The sequence below is a fragment of the Dysidea avara genome, chromosome 2 (genome assembly GCF_963678975.1).
Source record: "Dysidea avara chromosome 2, odDysAvar1.4, whole genome shotgun sequence".
Taxonomy (NCBI): domain Eukaryota; kingdom Metazoa; phylum Porifera; class Demospongiae; order Dictyoceratida; family Dysideidae; genus Dysidea; species Dysidea avara.
In genome coordinates this window covers 31,704,172-31,717,787 of record NC_089273.1, presented here as the reverse complement: position 1 = coordinate 31,717,787, position 13,616 = coordinate 31,704,172, and the positions used below count along the sequence as shown (strand labels likewise).

Here is a 13,616-nt window from a genome sequence, read left to right as displayed (position 1 = left end):
GAGCAAAACCTGCCAAAATACACGATGAATGTCTACCATGCCAAACTATGGTGAACTACGCATGAGTTACTTGTTAAACTAATTTATGTGCATTCAGGCTGCTAATAGTTCGTGCAATGTGTGTTAATTACGAGTCCTAGTGTATGGTGAAGCTACACAACTAGAAAGTTCCATAAATCATTTAAAGTATAGCCTTGCTTGTGCTGTATGAAAAATAAAGCACTTGGCACTTGACCTCGATGCTAATAAAGCACTCGGCTTCGCCTCATGCTTTATTAGCATCTCAACCGCGCGCCTCGTGCTTTATTTTTCATATAGCACTCGCGGCTATGCTTTAACATATACTAAAAGATAAAATCAAGACACACGGTAGTGTGTCGTGCGGCCCAAGAAGCCGGCGCGTAACACCCGTGAGTATATTGACAGGAAGAAAGAAAACGCAATTTTCGCACCTCCGTAGCTCTGTGCTTCCTTGATGAAACAAGACGATTTTTGCTGTGGACATGCCCCCCAACTGCAGCACTCCACATTCCAAATTTGAGCGAAATCGCTTCGCGCGTTCCCGAGATATGCGACTTCAAAAATTGGCTCAGTTTCTTGGTTTTTTTTTTTTCTTCTTCTTCTTCTTCTTATTTTTCTTTTTCTTGTCGCACACTTACAAAAACTGCTATAAAACTCGCACGCCATATCCGATTGCCTTGAAATTTGGCACACAGAAGGGGGATATAAAGGCGCATCTCTGTACCAACTTTGGCTGGAATACGATAAACAGGCAAAGAGTTATGAGCGATTATTCACGAAAAATAACACCAATATGTTGTCACGCCTACAGGGTAAACTGCGTATGGGAAGAAGCTGAAAATCGGTGGGTGAATAGGTTAACTATTGAACCTCAAACCTTTTGTGGTTTGAAAGAAATCGAGCTAAAAACCAGGAAGATACAACGAAAAAACCAACAGTGTGTAACAATTACGCAATCGAGATTAGCTAATAAAAAACGACTGCTTGCCACGCCTACCAGGTAAACCGCTTGGGGTAATGCTTTGAAAATCGCTGTACAGATGGAGTTATCATCTTAGAAAGGCTCTTCAATGGTGTAGAAGAATCAGACTTAAAACCACGGAGTTATAACACGAAATCCAACTTAGTGTAGCAAGTGCGAGATCGAGATACTCTAATAGAGCAGTCATCCTAATAGAGCAGTCATCCTAATAGAGCAGTCATCCTAATAGAGCAGTCACCTGAAGAGAATTCAAGAGATCAGCTAGAAACAAGTAACCTGTATAGAGATCAGCTACAAACAAGTCACCCTGTAGAGAGATCAGCCACAAACAATTCACCCTGTAGAGAGATCAGCTACCTTGTAGGGAATTCATGCAACTATAGAAAGAGATAATTCAGCTAGAAGAAATCACCTTGTAGAGTTCAGCTACAAAGAAACCACAATGTAGAGAGTTCAGCTACAAAGAAACCACCATGTAGAGAATTCGTTTACAAACAAGTCACCCTATAGAAAGATCAGCTAGAAGAAGTTACCTCGTAGAGAGTTCAGTTACAAAGAAACCACCATGTAGAGAATTCATTTACAAACTAGTGACCCTGTAGAGACATCAGCTAGAAGAAGTTACCTTGTAAAGAGTTCAGCTACATAGATACCATTCTGTAAAGAGCTCAGCTGCAAGCAAATCACCTGTACAGAATTCAGCTACAAACAAATCACCCTGTGTTGATAGTTCAGCTACAAAGAAACCATCATGTAGAGAGTTCAGCTACAAACAAATCTCCCTGTAGAGCGATCAGCTAGAAGAAGTTACATTGTAGAGAGTTCAGCTTCAAACAAATCACCCTGTAGAAAGATCAGCTACAAACAAATCTCCCTGTAGAGAGATTAGCTAGAAGAAGTTACCTTGTAGAGAGTTCAGCTACAAAGAAACCATCATGTAGAGAGTTCAGCTACAAAAAAATCTCCCTGTAGAGAGATCAGCTAGAAGAAGTTACCTTGTAGAGAGTTCAGCTTCAAACAAATCACCCTGTAGAAAGATCAGCTAGAAGAGGTCACCTTGTAGAGAGTTCAGTTACAAAAAAAAACCACCATGTAGAGAGCTCAGCTACAAACTAGTGACCTTGTAGAGACATCAGCTAGAAGAAGTTACCTTGTAGATAGTTCAGCTACAAAGAAACCATTCTTTAAAGAGCTCAGCTGCAAACAAATCACCTGTAAAGAATTCAGCTACAAATAAATCACCCTGTAGAAAGATGAGCTAGAAAAAGTTACCTTGTAGAGAGTTCAGTTACAAAGAAACCACCATGTAGAGAATTCAGCTACAAACTAGTGACCCTGTAAAGACATCAGCTAGAAGAAGTTACCTTGAGAGAATTCAGCTACAAAGAAACCATTATTTAAAGAGCTCAGCTGCAAACAAAAAAACCATTATTTAAAGAGCTCAGCTGCAAACAAATCACCTATATAGAATTCAGCCACAAACAAATCACCATGTAGAGAGATCAGCTAGAAGAAGTTAACTTGTAGAGAGTTCAGCTACAAACAAATCACCCTGTAGAGAGATCAGCTAGAAGAAGTTACCTTGTAGAGAGTTCAGCTACAAAGAAACCACCATGTAGAGAGTTCAGCTGCAAACAAATCACCCTGTAGAAAATTCTGCCACAAACAAATTGCCCTGTAGAAAGATCAGTTAGAAGAAGTTACCTTTTAGAGAGTTCAGCTACAAAGAAACCATTCTGTAAAGAGCTCAGCTGCAAACAAATCACCTGTACAGAATTCAGCTAAGAGAGATCAGCTAGAAGAAATTACTTTGTAGAGAGTTCAGCTACAAAGAAACCACCATGTAGAGAGTTCAGCTGCAAAGAAATCACCCTGTAGAAAATACAGCCACAAACAAATTGCCCTGTAGAAAGATCAGTTAGATGAAGTTACCTTTTAGAGAGTTCAGCTACAAAGAAACCACCCTGTAGAGAGATCAGCTAGAAGAAGTTACCTTGTAGATCGTTCAGCTACAAACAAATCACCCTGTAGAGAGATCAGCTAGAAGAAGTTACCTTGTAGAGAGTTCAGCTACAAAGAAACCACCATGTAGAGAGTTCAGCTGCAAAGAAATCACCCTGTAGAAAATTCTGCCACAAACAAATTGCCCTGTAGAAAGATCAGTTAGAAGAAGTTACCTTTTAGAGAGTTCAGCTACAAAGAAACCATTCTGTAAAGAGCTCAGCTGCAAACAAATCACCTGTACAGAATTCAGCTACAAACAAATCACCCTGTAGAGAGATCAGCTAGAAGAAATTACCTTGTAGAGAGTGAAGCTACAAACAAATCACCCTATTGAAAAATCAGCTAGAAGAAGTCACCTTGTAGAAAGTTCAGTTACAAAGAAACCATTCTGTAAAGAGCTCAGCTGCAAACAAATCACCCTGTAGAGAGATCAGCTAGAAGAAGTTAACTTGTAGAGAGTTCAGCTACAAAGAAACCATCATTTAGAAAGTTCAGCTTCAAACAAATCACCTGTAGAGAGTTCAGCTACAAACAAATCTCCCTGTAGAGAGATCAGCTAGAAGAAGTTACCTTGTAGAGAGTGAAGCTACAAACAAATCACCCTATTGAAAAATCAGCTAGAAGAAGTCACCTTGTAGAAAGTTCAGTTACAAAGAAACCACCATGTAGAGAGTTCAGCTACAAACTAGCCACCTTGTAGAGACATCAGCTAGAAAAGTTACCTTGTAGAGAGTTCAGCTACAAAGAAACCATTCTGTAAAGAGCTCAGCTGCAAACAAATCACCTGTACAGAATTCAGCTACAAACAAATCACCCTGTAGAGAGATCAGCTAGAAGAAATTACCTTGTAGATAGTTCAGCTACAAACAAATCGCCTTGTAGAAAGATCAGTTAGAAGAAGTTTCCTTGTAGAGAGTTCAGCTGCAAAGAAACTATTCTGCAAAGAGCTCAGCTGCAAACAAATCACCTGTACAGAATTCAGCTACAAACAAATCACCCTGTAGAGAGATCAGCTAGAAGAAATTATTTTGTAGAGAGTTCAGCTACAAAGAAACCACCATGTAGAGAGTTCAGCTGCAAAGAAATCACCCTGTATAAAATTCTGCCACAAACAAATTGCCCTGTAGAAAGATCAGTTAGAAGAAGTTACCTTTTAGAGAGTTCAGCTACAAAGAAACCATTCTGTAAAGAGCTCAGCTGCAAACAAATCACCTGTACAGAATTCAGCTACAAACAAATCACCCTGTAGAGAGATCAGCTAGAAGAAATTACCTTGTAGATAGTTCAGCTACAAACAAATCACCCTGTAGAAAGATCAGTTAGGAGAAGTTACTTTGTAGAGAGTTCAGCTACAAAGAAACCATTCTGTAAAGAGCTCAGCTGCAAACAAATCACCTGTACAGAATTCAGCTACAAACAAATCACACTGTAGAGAGATTAGCTAGAATAAATTACTTTGTAGAGAGTTCAGCTACAAAGAAACCACCATGTAGAGAGTTCAGCTGCAAAGAAATCACCCTGTAAAAAATTCTGCCACAAGCAAATTGCCCTGTAGAAAGATCAGTTAGAAGAAGTTACCTTTTAGAGAGTTCAGCTACAAAGAAACCAATCTGTAAAGAGCTCAGCTGCAAACAAATCACCTGTACAGAATTCAGCTACAAACAAATCACCCTGTAGAGAGATCAGCTAGAAGAAATTACCTTGTAGATAGTTCAGCTACAAACAAATCACCCTGTAGAGAGATCAGCTAGAAGAAATTACCTTGTAGATAGTTCAGCTACAAATAAATCACCCTGTAGAAAGATCAGTTAGGAGAAGTTACTTTGTAGAGAGTTCAGCTACAAAGAAACCATTCTGTAAAGAGCTCAGCTGCAAACAAATCACCTGTACAGAATTCAGCTACAAACAAATCACCCTGTAGAGAGATCAGCTAGAAGAAATTACATTGTAGATAGTTCAGCTACAAACAAATCACCCTCTAGAGAGATCAGCTAGAAGAAGTTACCTTGTAGATAGTTCAGCTACAAACAAATCTCCCTGTAGAGAGATCAGCTAGAAGAAATTACCTTGTAGAGAGTTCAGCTACAAGGAAACCGAGCTCAGCTGCAACCAAATCAGCTGTACAGAATTCAGCCGCAAACAAATCACCCTGTAGAGAGATCAGCTAGAAGAAATTACCTTGTAGATAGTTCAGCTACAAACAAATCACCCTGTAGAAAGATCAGTTAGAAGAAGTTACTTTGTAGAGAGTTCAGCTACAAAGAAACCATTTTGTAAAGAGCTCAGCAGCAAACAAATCACCTGTACAGAATTCAGCTACGAACAAATCACCCTGTAGAGAGATCAGCTAGAAGAATTTACCTTGTAGTTAGTTCAGCTACAAACAAATCTCCCTGTAGAGAGATCAGCTAGAAGAAATTACCTTGTAGAGAGTTCAGCTACAAAGAAACCATCATGTAGAGAGTTCAGCTGCAAAGAAATCACCACTGCCCAAATTTCAAGGCAATAGCTCTTTCCAATCTGAAGTTATCAATTGTCAAAGTTGACAAATTGGATGTGTATGGAAGGCCCCTTTTCGCAAATCCGGTCATATATGTATTATATATATAATTTGTACATTTACTGATAAAATATTTCAATTACATCTACTTCATCTTTTCTTCTTCCTGTAGTAAAGAAAAAAAACATAGGTTAAAAAAGTCCCAAAGCTGGCCTATGGGCCGGCTTTGGGGTATACAAATACAAAAAGAAATGAAATCTAATCCAAAACAGCCAAGCTGTAAAAAAAGTGTGCGGCCCTCAGAAAGGCTATGGTGAAAAAAGATGTGAAATCCAAGGTGGCGGCCAAGAAATGGCTGTGATGGTAGGTTAATGGTAAAAATTTTAATAACGACAATTCAGGTGAATTTTTGTGCCGCTTCACAAAATTTACCTGAATTGTCATTATTAAAATTTTTACCATTAACCTACCATCACAGCCATTTCTTGGCCGCCACCTTGGATTTCACATCTTTTTTCACCATAGCCTTTCTGAGGGCCGCACACTTTTTTTACAGCTTGGCTGTTTTGGATTAGATAAGCTTTACTCTGAGGTTGAGTGTGTTGGCTAAAAATGTGGATGGGGTGACTTCATGAAATGTGCACACCTACCACGGAATGGAATGGAATAGTGGAATGGAATGGTAATTAGATAATTTCATACAGTGATTACCTCTTTATAAAGACCGCCTTCTAATGGAGACCACCTCTTTATAAAGACCATTTTACAGTACTTTAACATTTAAAGTGCTGCTATCTTATTGCTTCCCCATTGGACGGTCTCATTTAACAGTTGTGTGCCACATGTCAAGAAAAGAAAGAGTGATATCCAATTTGTAATACTGTACAAAAGTAAATTTTGACGTCAGGAAAATTAGACGAATTTGACGAATCAGTTTAATTCGTCAAATTTAAATTCATCAAATGCTTATAAGCACCTTTAAAAGTACAGGTTTTGTCTACAATTTCTTTATTTTTGCCAACATTTTATTTTTCAAATCTGCTGAAGTGTGCTTACGTCAAAATTTCCTTGCGTATCGTTGGTATAGCAATACCCCACATGCAAAAACAACTTGGCACACAATTCATCAATAAGACTGTCCTATGGGGATACACTCTAAAACAACAATTTAGACATTAAAGGAAAATGGTCTTTTGAAGAGGTGGTCTTGTTAGAAGGTGGTCTTATAAAGGGGTGAGAACTACCTAATTACTATTCCATTCCACCATTCCACCATTCCATTCCACTACTCCAGTCCATTCCATCATTCCAGTCCACCATTCCATTACACTGAATCCAAATACCCAGTTAACACACAGTAAACAGCAAGCTCCCTCCTTGTGCTTTCACCTAAACCAAACTTCATCATGGTCAATAAACTATAAGGAATTTGAGTTGTCTGGAAAATGAAGGTGCCCAGATAATAAATGTCGATGAAGGAGGTACCACTGTATGCATGAACTGTACCAATTATGAGGCCCAGAAAAATTAAACACAAATTAGAAGATAAGTACAACAATTACTGCACAGTATGATAAAATTAATATTGCCTATGAGATACATAATATTGCAAAGGCAATATGTATGTGCGATTGCGGGCACTTATGGACGATATTGGCGATATTGCCCAACCCTACTCTGCAATATACTGTCATATCGAGGTATACTAAGAGAAGCTATGATATCAAAATATTACAAAAATATAGTAGTGGTTAATAGTGCAACACAAGTGTTTTGTCATCTAGACGTTTACGGTAGGGGTAGATGAGTGCATTTTTTCCCCTTTGCTACTTACTTAATAACATGTGAGCAGCTGAGCAAGTCACACATTCCTCAAATTCCATTTTTTGTTTCTCTGTTATCTATAGTAACACAGTAGTTGACTGCCAAAGTTTCATCCTTCTATGATGAATACTCTTGGAATTATAGTGCAAGACATTTGGAATAGCAATCAGTTTAATTTGTATAGCAACAATATGGCAAATAAATTACAGGCACTTTTAATCCATCATAACTCATGACTGAAACAAGCTTTGTAATGAAAGTGGGACTTGGCTCAATCTATTCACTACAAACTGGCAATTGTATCAAGGTATAGTGTTTCCTGTACTTCTCTGTGTGGACAAAAATGAAGGTCATTCCAACAAATATATACAATGGTAAACTTTATTTCTACCGCATTACAAATAAGCACCCATAACTCACAAACATTCTGCTGTATGAACATGAAACAAAGTTTTCTTACTCTCCATGAACAAGTGAATCCGATAATGTATAGGTTTCATTGAGTAAAGCTTTGATTTAGTGTATACCAAAGGGATTAAAATGTGCATATTTTTATGTAACACGTGCATTTTTGCCCATTTCATTTCAGTATAATGTATGCTATATATAGAATTTTGTGAAAAAGGCCAGTTTTTACTCAGCAGGCCACATACACTATAATTATTATAATTGTGATCACTTATTTTGTACATTACTCATTCAGGGCAATACCTACGCATACTATTTTAGTAATACTAAAGTTAAAACATACCGTGTAAAAGCTTTTGGAAAAACTGCAGAGCCCCAAATCAAAGGTTATCTGAATTGAAATTTGCTCAGGCAATGATTAATAAATATTATGTTTAGATGAATGTATAATTGAAGCCCAATTGTTTATATATACCAACATTATTTTTTTTTTAAATTACTCTACTGAAAACAGATGCTTAACACCCAAATGCTATTAATTAACAGCAATATTATTGAGGATACAGGCAAATGTGGGTAAAATAACTCAGTCTGGGATTTATATACTTTACACTGTATTAGCAAAAGTGTTAGATTTCTGTGGTTTTGGCTCAACCAATAGCATTTATTTGCACTCAATCTATCACTTTTGATCACTTTTGGAAATTCCAGAGAATAATGTACATAACAATAGAATCTGATGCATTATGGTGAAAAGGTGTATACTATCAAGCAATTATAAGCAAACCCCTATAATCAGCAAGTTTGTAGCCAACAGTATTTTCTGATTCCCTTCCACATTCATTGCACACATTATGTTCACATTACCAGCAATCACTCACAACATATACGTATATATACGTACATGCACAATGCTGCATATTAGAAAATGGCTAAGCAAATCTCCAACTCAAAACCTAAACTGTCTTTTCAGTAGCACTACTAATGCTTTATAATACAGTATTTACAAAGAAGAGAAAACATGCTTATATCTGTAGCGTCAAACATAGACATGCTTTAATGCATTCAAAAAATATACAGTAGAACATTTATGTTTCTTATTGCTTACAAACAGATGGCACTTAGGAAAAAGTAGTAGTTCAGTTACAACAGACAGGATAATATTGATCATTATTAATTTTTAGAAGATGAAAATTTTGCACAGACAGTTGAAAATTTGCGTGTATACAGAATACTGTATGCTATTCACAGAACAACAGTTGTACGTATTATACTAAACTCTTTTCAGCTACTGACCTACACTTTGACCAGATGAAGTAAGTTCCATTTCATCCATCATATATTGTAATGTAAAACAACTTGAAATATCAATAAGTGCACAATTGTGTTAATGAGGTCCTCAACACAAGAATTAATGATACATAGTTGAAAACTTGTTTCTTACACACCTAGGCAAACACAAAACTACATATGTACATGCATATATTCATCATCAAATAACACTTTACAGTATTAATATAAGAAATGAACAATTACGTTGTCTTCACAAACAAATTTTAATTTTGCTGTCTATAGTTTAGTGAGTACATTATGGGTCGGCAAAATTATACAGTTTGTGTTTCATACAGTCCATTATCATGTTGTGTGTTACAGCAAAGAACTAGGAAGAGAAAAACAAATTTGGAAGGGGGTAGTGTTAGGCAGTATGTATATACACCAGGCTCAACAGTATTCACTTCACATATATGTATACCTGACACAAATGCCATTAGGTGTATTGTGCTATGAGGGAAGGTCTTTGGCATTTATTTTGTGTTTGTGGTTTAGTGGCGACCACAAGTCCTGCCTAAAACATGATAATTAATCTGATATCCCATAATTTATGCATTACTTGAAAGGGCAATCAACAATCTGTAATCAGTAAAACTCTTGTTTCAAGATATATACACAATGTATAGTTACAGTCAGTTTTGTAACTCAATACAGACCAATTCTTCATGAAATATTAAAACTGTCATAAATCAGGAAATATGTAGTGTAAGGGGCTATGAACACCATAAGTACTACAAACAAACCATGTTCCACCAAATCCAAGAGGTCACCCTAAATTCCTGTTTATTTGACACAGATTTTCTCACTCTAAAAAACAAGATAGCAGTTTTAAATGTCTATATAAGCTGTGGCTTTGTTAAAAGGTGGTTATCTAATTCACTGTCCGATTCCACCAATCCACTGGATCCACCTGCCCATCACAAGTGCATTATAACCATCAACATGTTTATCATGTGACAATATTGTTATTACAAGTGTACACATCCACCCACTTGTGGTTATTAGAAGAATGATAACAAATCCACCCAGTGGTTAGGTGGGCAGGACCTCCACTGAAAGTAGTCTTCACAAGCACAAAATCTGTAACAAAATAGATGAAGAGCTATGTCCATAATACATAGTTGCATAGTTTATAATGAAGAATGCTTCTACGCATGAAACGTGTAATACCAATAATGTCACACACTTGATTATAGCTGTAACAGAACTATAGCTGCCAAGTCAAATAAACTACAGGTGTAATGTGTAGAATCCTATGAGAAGGTTACAACATCAACCTGTTTTCCACGAGTATCTTCAACAATTACACAACAAGACACAGATACTGACTGCATGCAGCCAGTCCATCCTTCCAAACAATAAAAAGTATGTACTAGATTTACTTAAAGCAGGTGTGAGGCAATAGGGTTGCAATGTGAAAGGAGCCAGTACCCTTTTCTATAATGGCCTTAGTTTAAGTGTTGTAGCAAAGAAGATGTCTTATGGCCTCAATTGTGATAGTCTCAGCAAGACTCCACCTAGTTTGGACAATTTCCAAACTTCTTTTTATTATCTAAGTAATATCTATAGTGTCCAAGGAATGGATTACCCAAGTTTTAGGTATAAGTGCTTTTGGAAATAATAGCGCTAGACAATAGTAAGATTAAAGAAATCGATTTCTATAGTAACTATACTGAAAACAAACTACAGGCACTTACAATTACAGCCATATCTTACTTTTGTAATGGTCTACAGAGTTGGGATTTAACTTACAGCGCTCACTACAAATTGGCAAGTCGACCAGGTATGTATGACCTTGGCCCTGTACTTGCACATACATTACAGCAGCATTTAAATGACAAAGATTTAGATGGCACTAGTACCATACTACATTTTGTTTTCAAGAATTGCATTGAGAGCCCCTAAAGACCTGAAACATCCTATGGAAGCTCAAACCAGTGTCACTAGTGATTGGGATAGGAAGTGCCATGTAGAAACTTAAGTGCATGCAAACTCTTAAATAGTTTGCTTTTAGAAATACATTCAGCATAGCAACAGACAGCTTGTCATTGATGATTTTTGAATGTAATGACCTCCTGTCAGCATGCAACTCACAATGCTTGGTTTAAGCAAGTTAAAGTACACCTTTTATTGCATACAGCACAAGGGCCTTGTTTTAATTAAGTAGTATTATTGTTGCTAATTAAGGCGGGGCCAGCCGGTAATGGTTAAGGTTTAGTAATTTTACTGTGCTAAAACTTGGATATACATTTGCTCAATTTAGGAGACCTTTATTATACAGAAGGCTGTTGATATTTAGCCGGTCATTGCAATTTTAAAAAAAAAACTTAGAAAAAATCGTGACACAAAAAGGTTTAAGAAACAAAGAAAAAAAGTTTGACGTGACCTAGACTCGAACCCACACATCCAGGCTTAGAGTACCAACGCTCTACCACTGTACTACCGGTGCTTACTGGCTATGCCTCTTGTTTTTGTACTATTTAATGTTACAAATATAAAATACTATATAGTCTAACCATACCAGTGAAGAAGAAACCAAAGCTGAACCCGACCCTAACCCTAACGCTAACCTGACGTTTGCCTGTTAAACGTAATGATGACTTTCACTGCCCTCTAGGGTTGGCCCGGCTTCGCCGGGACGCTCGCTTCGCTCGCTCCAACCCTAGCTCGCCTCGAACTCACCCAAAAACTTACCTTTATACAACTAGTGTATTTGATACTAGAGTTGTAGGTGACACTTCCCAACAAACGATCGGCTAAATAAATATTTGCACCGTGACCGGTGACCGGCTAAACATCCACTTCGTATACAGAAATACACAAAGGCTATTAAAACCTGATTGTAAACTAAAGGGCACAACACAAGAATTAATCGGGAAGTGTGCATCGTTTATTTATCCATCCTAAATAGATTTACACAATTTCACGTACTTTACTGGTAAAGAAATCGCCCAATGATCACGATAGCAACGACTTTCACGAGGAGAGATCACAACGACACACCTTCCAACGCGCAGTTATCGCATCACATGATAAAAGGTCTCACTGATCACGTGATATTTGTGAACTAATTTTGTGAATTAAATTTTTAACTAAAGACGGAAAAGTATAACGGATCTTGCGTACAGTCGATTGCACATGCGTTTGAACATTGCGTAGTGCGTGAATTGTGTCTGGCTTGCCTGCAAGGCTACGCAGTCAAGAAAACAGCACTAAACAAGTTCAAATACAAAAAAGAAAGAACAGAAAGTGTTCCGTGAATCTTCTGTTTCACCAGTGAACTTCACGGATTGATTTTTGCCATACGCAATGTTCAAACGCATGTGCAATCGACTGTATAAGCAAAAACATTTCACACAAACACAGACTGCCATCTTTGAGGGGTCCAAGTACAGTAGCTACACAATGGCGGATCCAGGATGGGGCATTTGGGGCAAATCCCCCCCCCCACCTTGTGGAGGAGCCAGCCATGCTTCTGATTAAAACAGCTACTAAACTTTGTCAGGCCAAGATCAGTTTATCAACTCATGAAAATATGCACATTTGACTAGCGTTTATTATAAATTCACCTCAAACCAAAGTCAAACTAACTGTAAATGGTCATCCAGCACCTTCGTGCGTACTAAGCGCCACTAAAAATAATTATAATGTTGATGTTGTTTGAGACATTCGGAGCCTTTTAAGCAGCTTTTAAGACCATTTGAAAAGGCCAAACTAGCAAAAATCAACAATGAGACACTACTAAGAGGTGATTATTTGCTGCTTCAAAAATGCAGCACCGAACTAGAGAATATGGCTCTCCCCAACCCCCTATAACTTACCCTGTTTGTGCGCCTCCCCTTGCCAGCTCCTAGATCCGCCCCTGCTACACTACCAGAAAAGGATGGTTTTCCAAAATTGGGTCAAAATATTAGGCCAATGAAACTTGATTAGCAGTTTCGCGTCATCGCCCGCATGCTTTTGATACACCCGCATGGAATTTCATTATTGGTATTTCAGATCGAAATAATCTAATAGAACAGTCACTTTTACTCTAATAGAGCAATCATCTATACTCTAATGGAAAAATCACTTGTTATAGATTAGTAACGTACTTTAGCTATTTAATGCAAGAATAATCAGTGTAGATCTCACTGTTTTTTGACAGAAATCTTCATGTTTGGATGTGTGTTGTGCTTTTGGAAAAATAATGAATAATGAATAATAACCGCCCGCCCGCATCAAATTTTCAAAAATCTGAGCGAGAAACTGGTAATCAAGTTTCATTGGCCTTATCAAGACACACGGTAGTGTGTCGTGCGGCCCAAGAAGCCGGCGCGCAACATCCGTGAATATATTGACAGGAAGAACGAAAAAACGCAGTTTTCGCACCTCTGTAGCTCTGTGCTGCCTTAATGAAACAAGACGGTTTTTGCTGTGAATACGCCCCCAAACTTCATTACTCCACATACCAAATTTGAGCGAACTCGTTTCAAGCGTTCCCGAGATATGCGACCTCAAAAATTGGCTTAGTTTCTTGGGTTTTTTTCTTAATTTTCTTCCTCT

General features: G+C 37.6%; 1 protein-coding gene across 1 annotated transcript in view; it reads right to left on the bottom strand.

Annotated features, from left to right (window-relative positions):
- LOC136247069 (uncharacterized) overlaps positions 1 to 12,095 on the bottom strand; it is a 79,664-nt gene extending 67,569 nt beyond the window's left edge. The window contains exons 1-3 of the mRNA XM_066038681.1: positions 12,003 to 12,095; positions 10,064 to 10,151; positions 9,036 to 9,187 (exon numbers count right to left, since the gene is read on the bottom strand). Of these exons, the coding sequence (XP_065894753.1) occupies positions 9,036 to 9,078 (43 nt within the window). The 5' untranslated portion in view covers positions 9,079 to 9,187; positions 10,064 to 10,151; positions 12,003 to 12,095. The remainder of the gene's footprint in view (positions 1 to 9,035; positions 9,188 to 10,063; positions 10,152 to 12,002) is intronic.
- Positions 12,096 to 13,616: the final 1,521 nt, after the last annotated feature.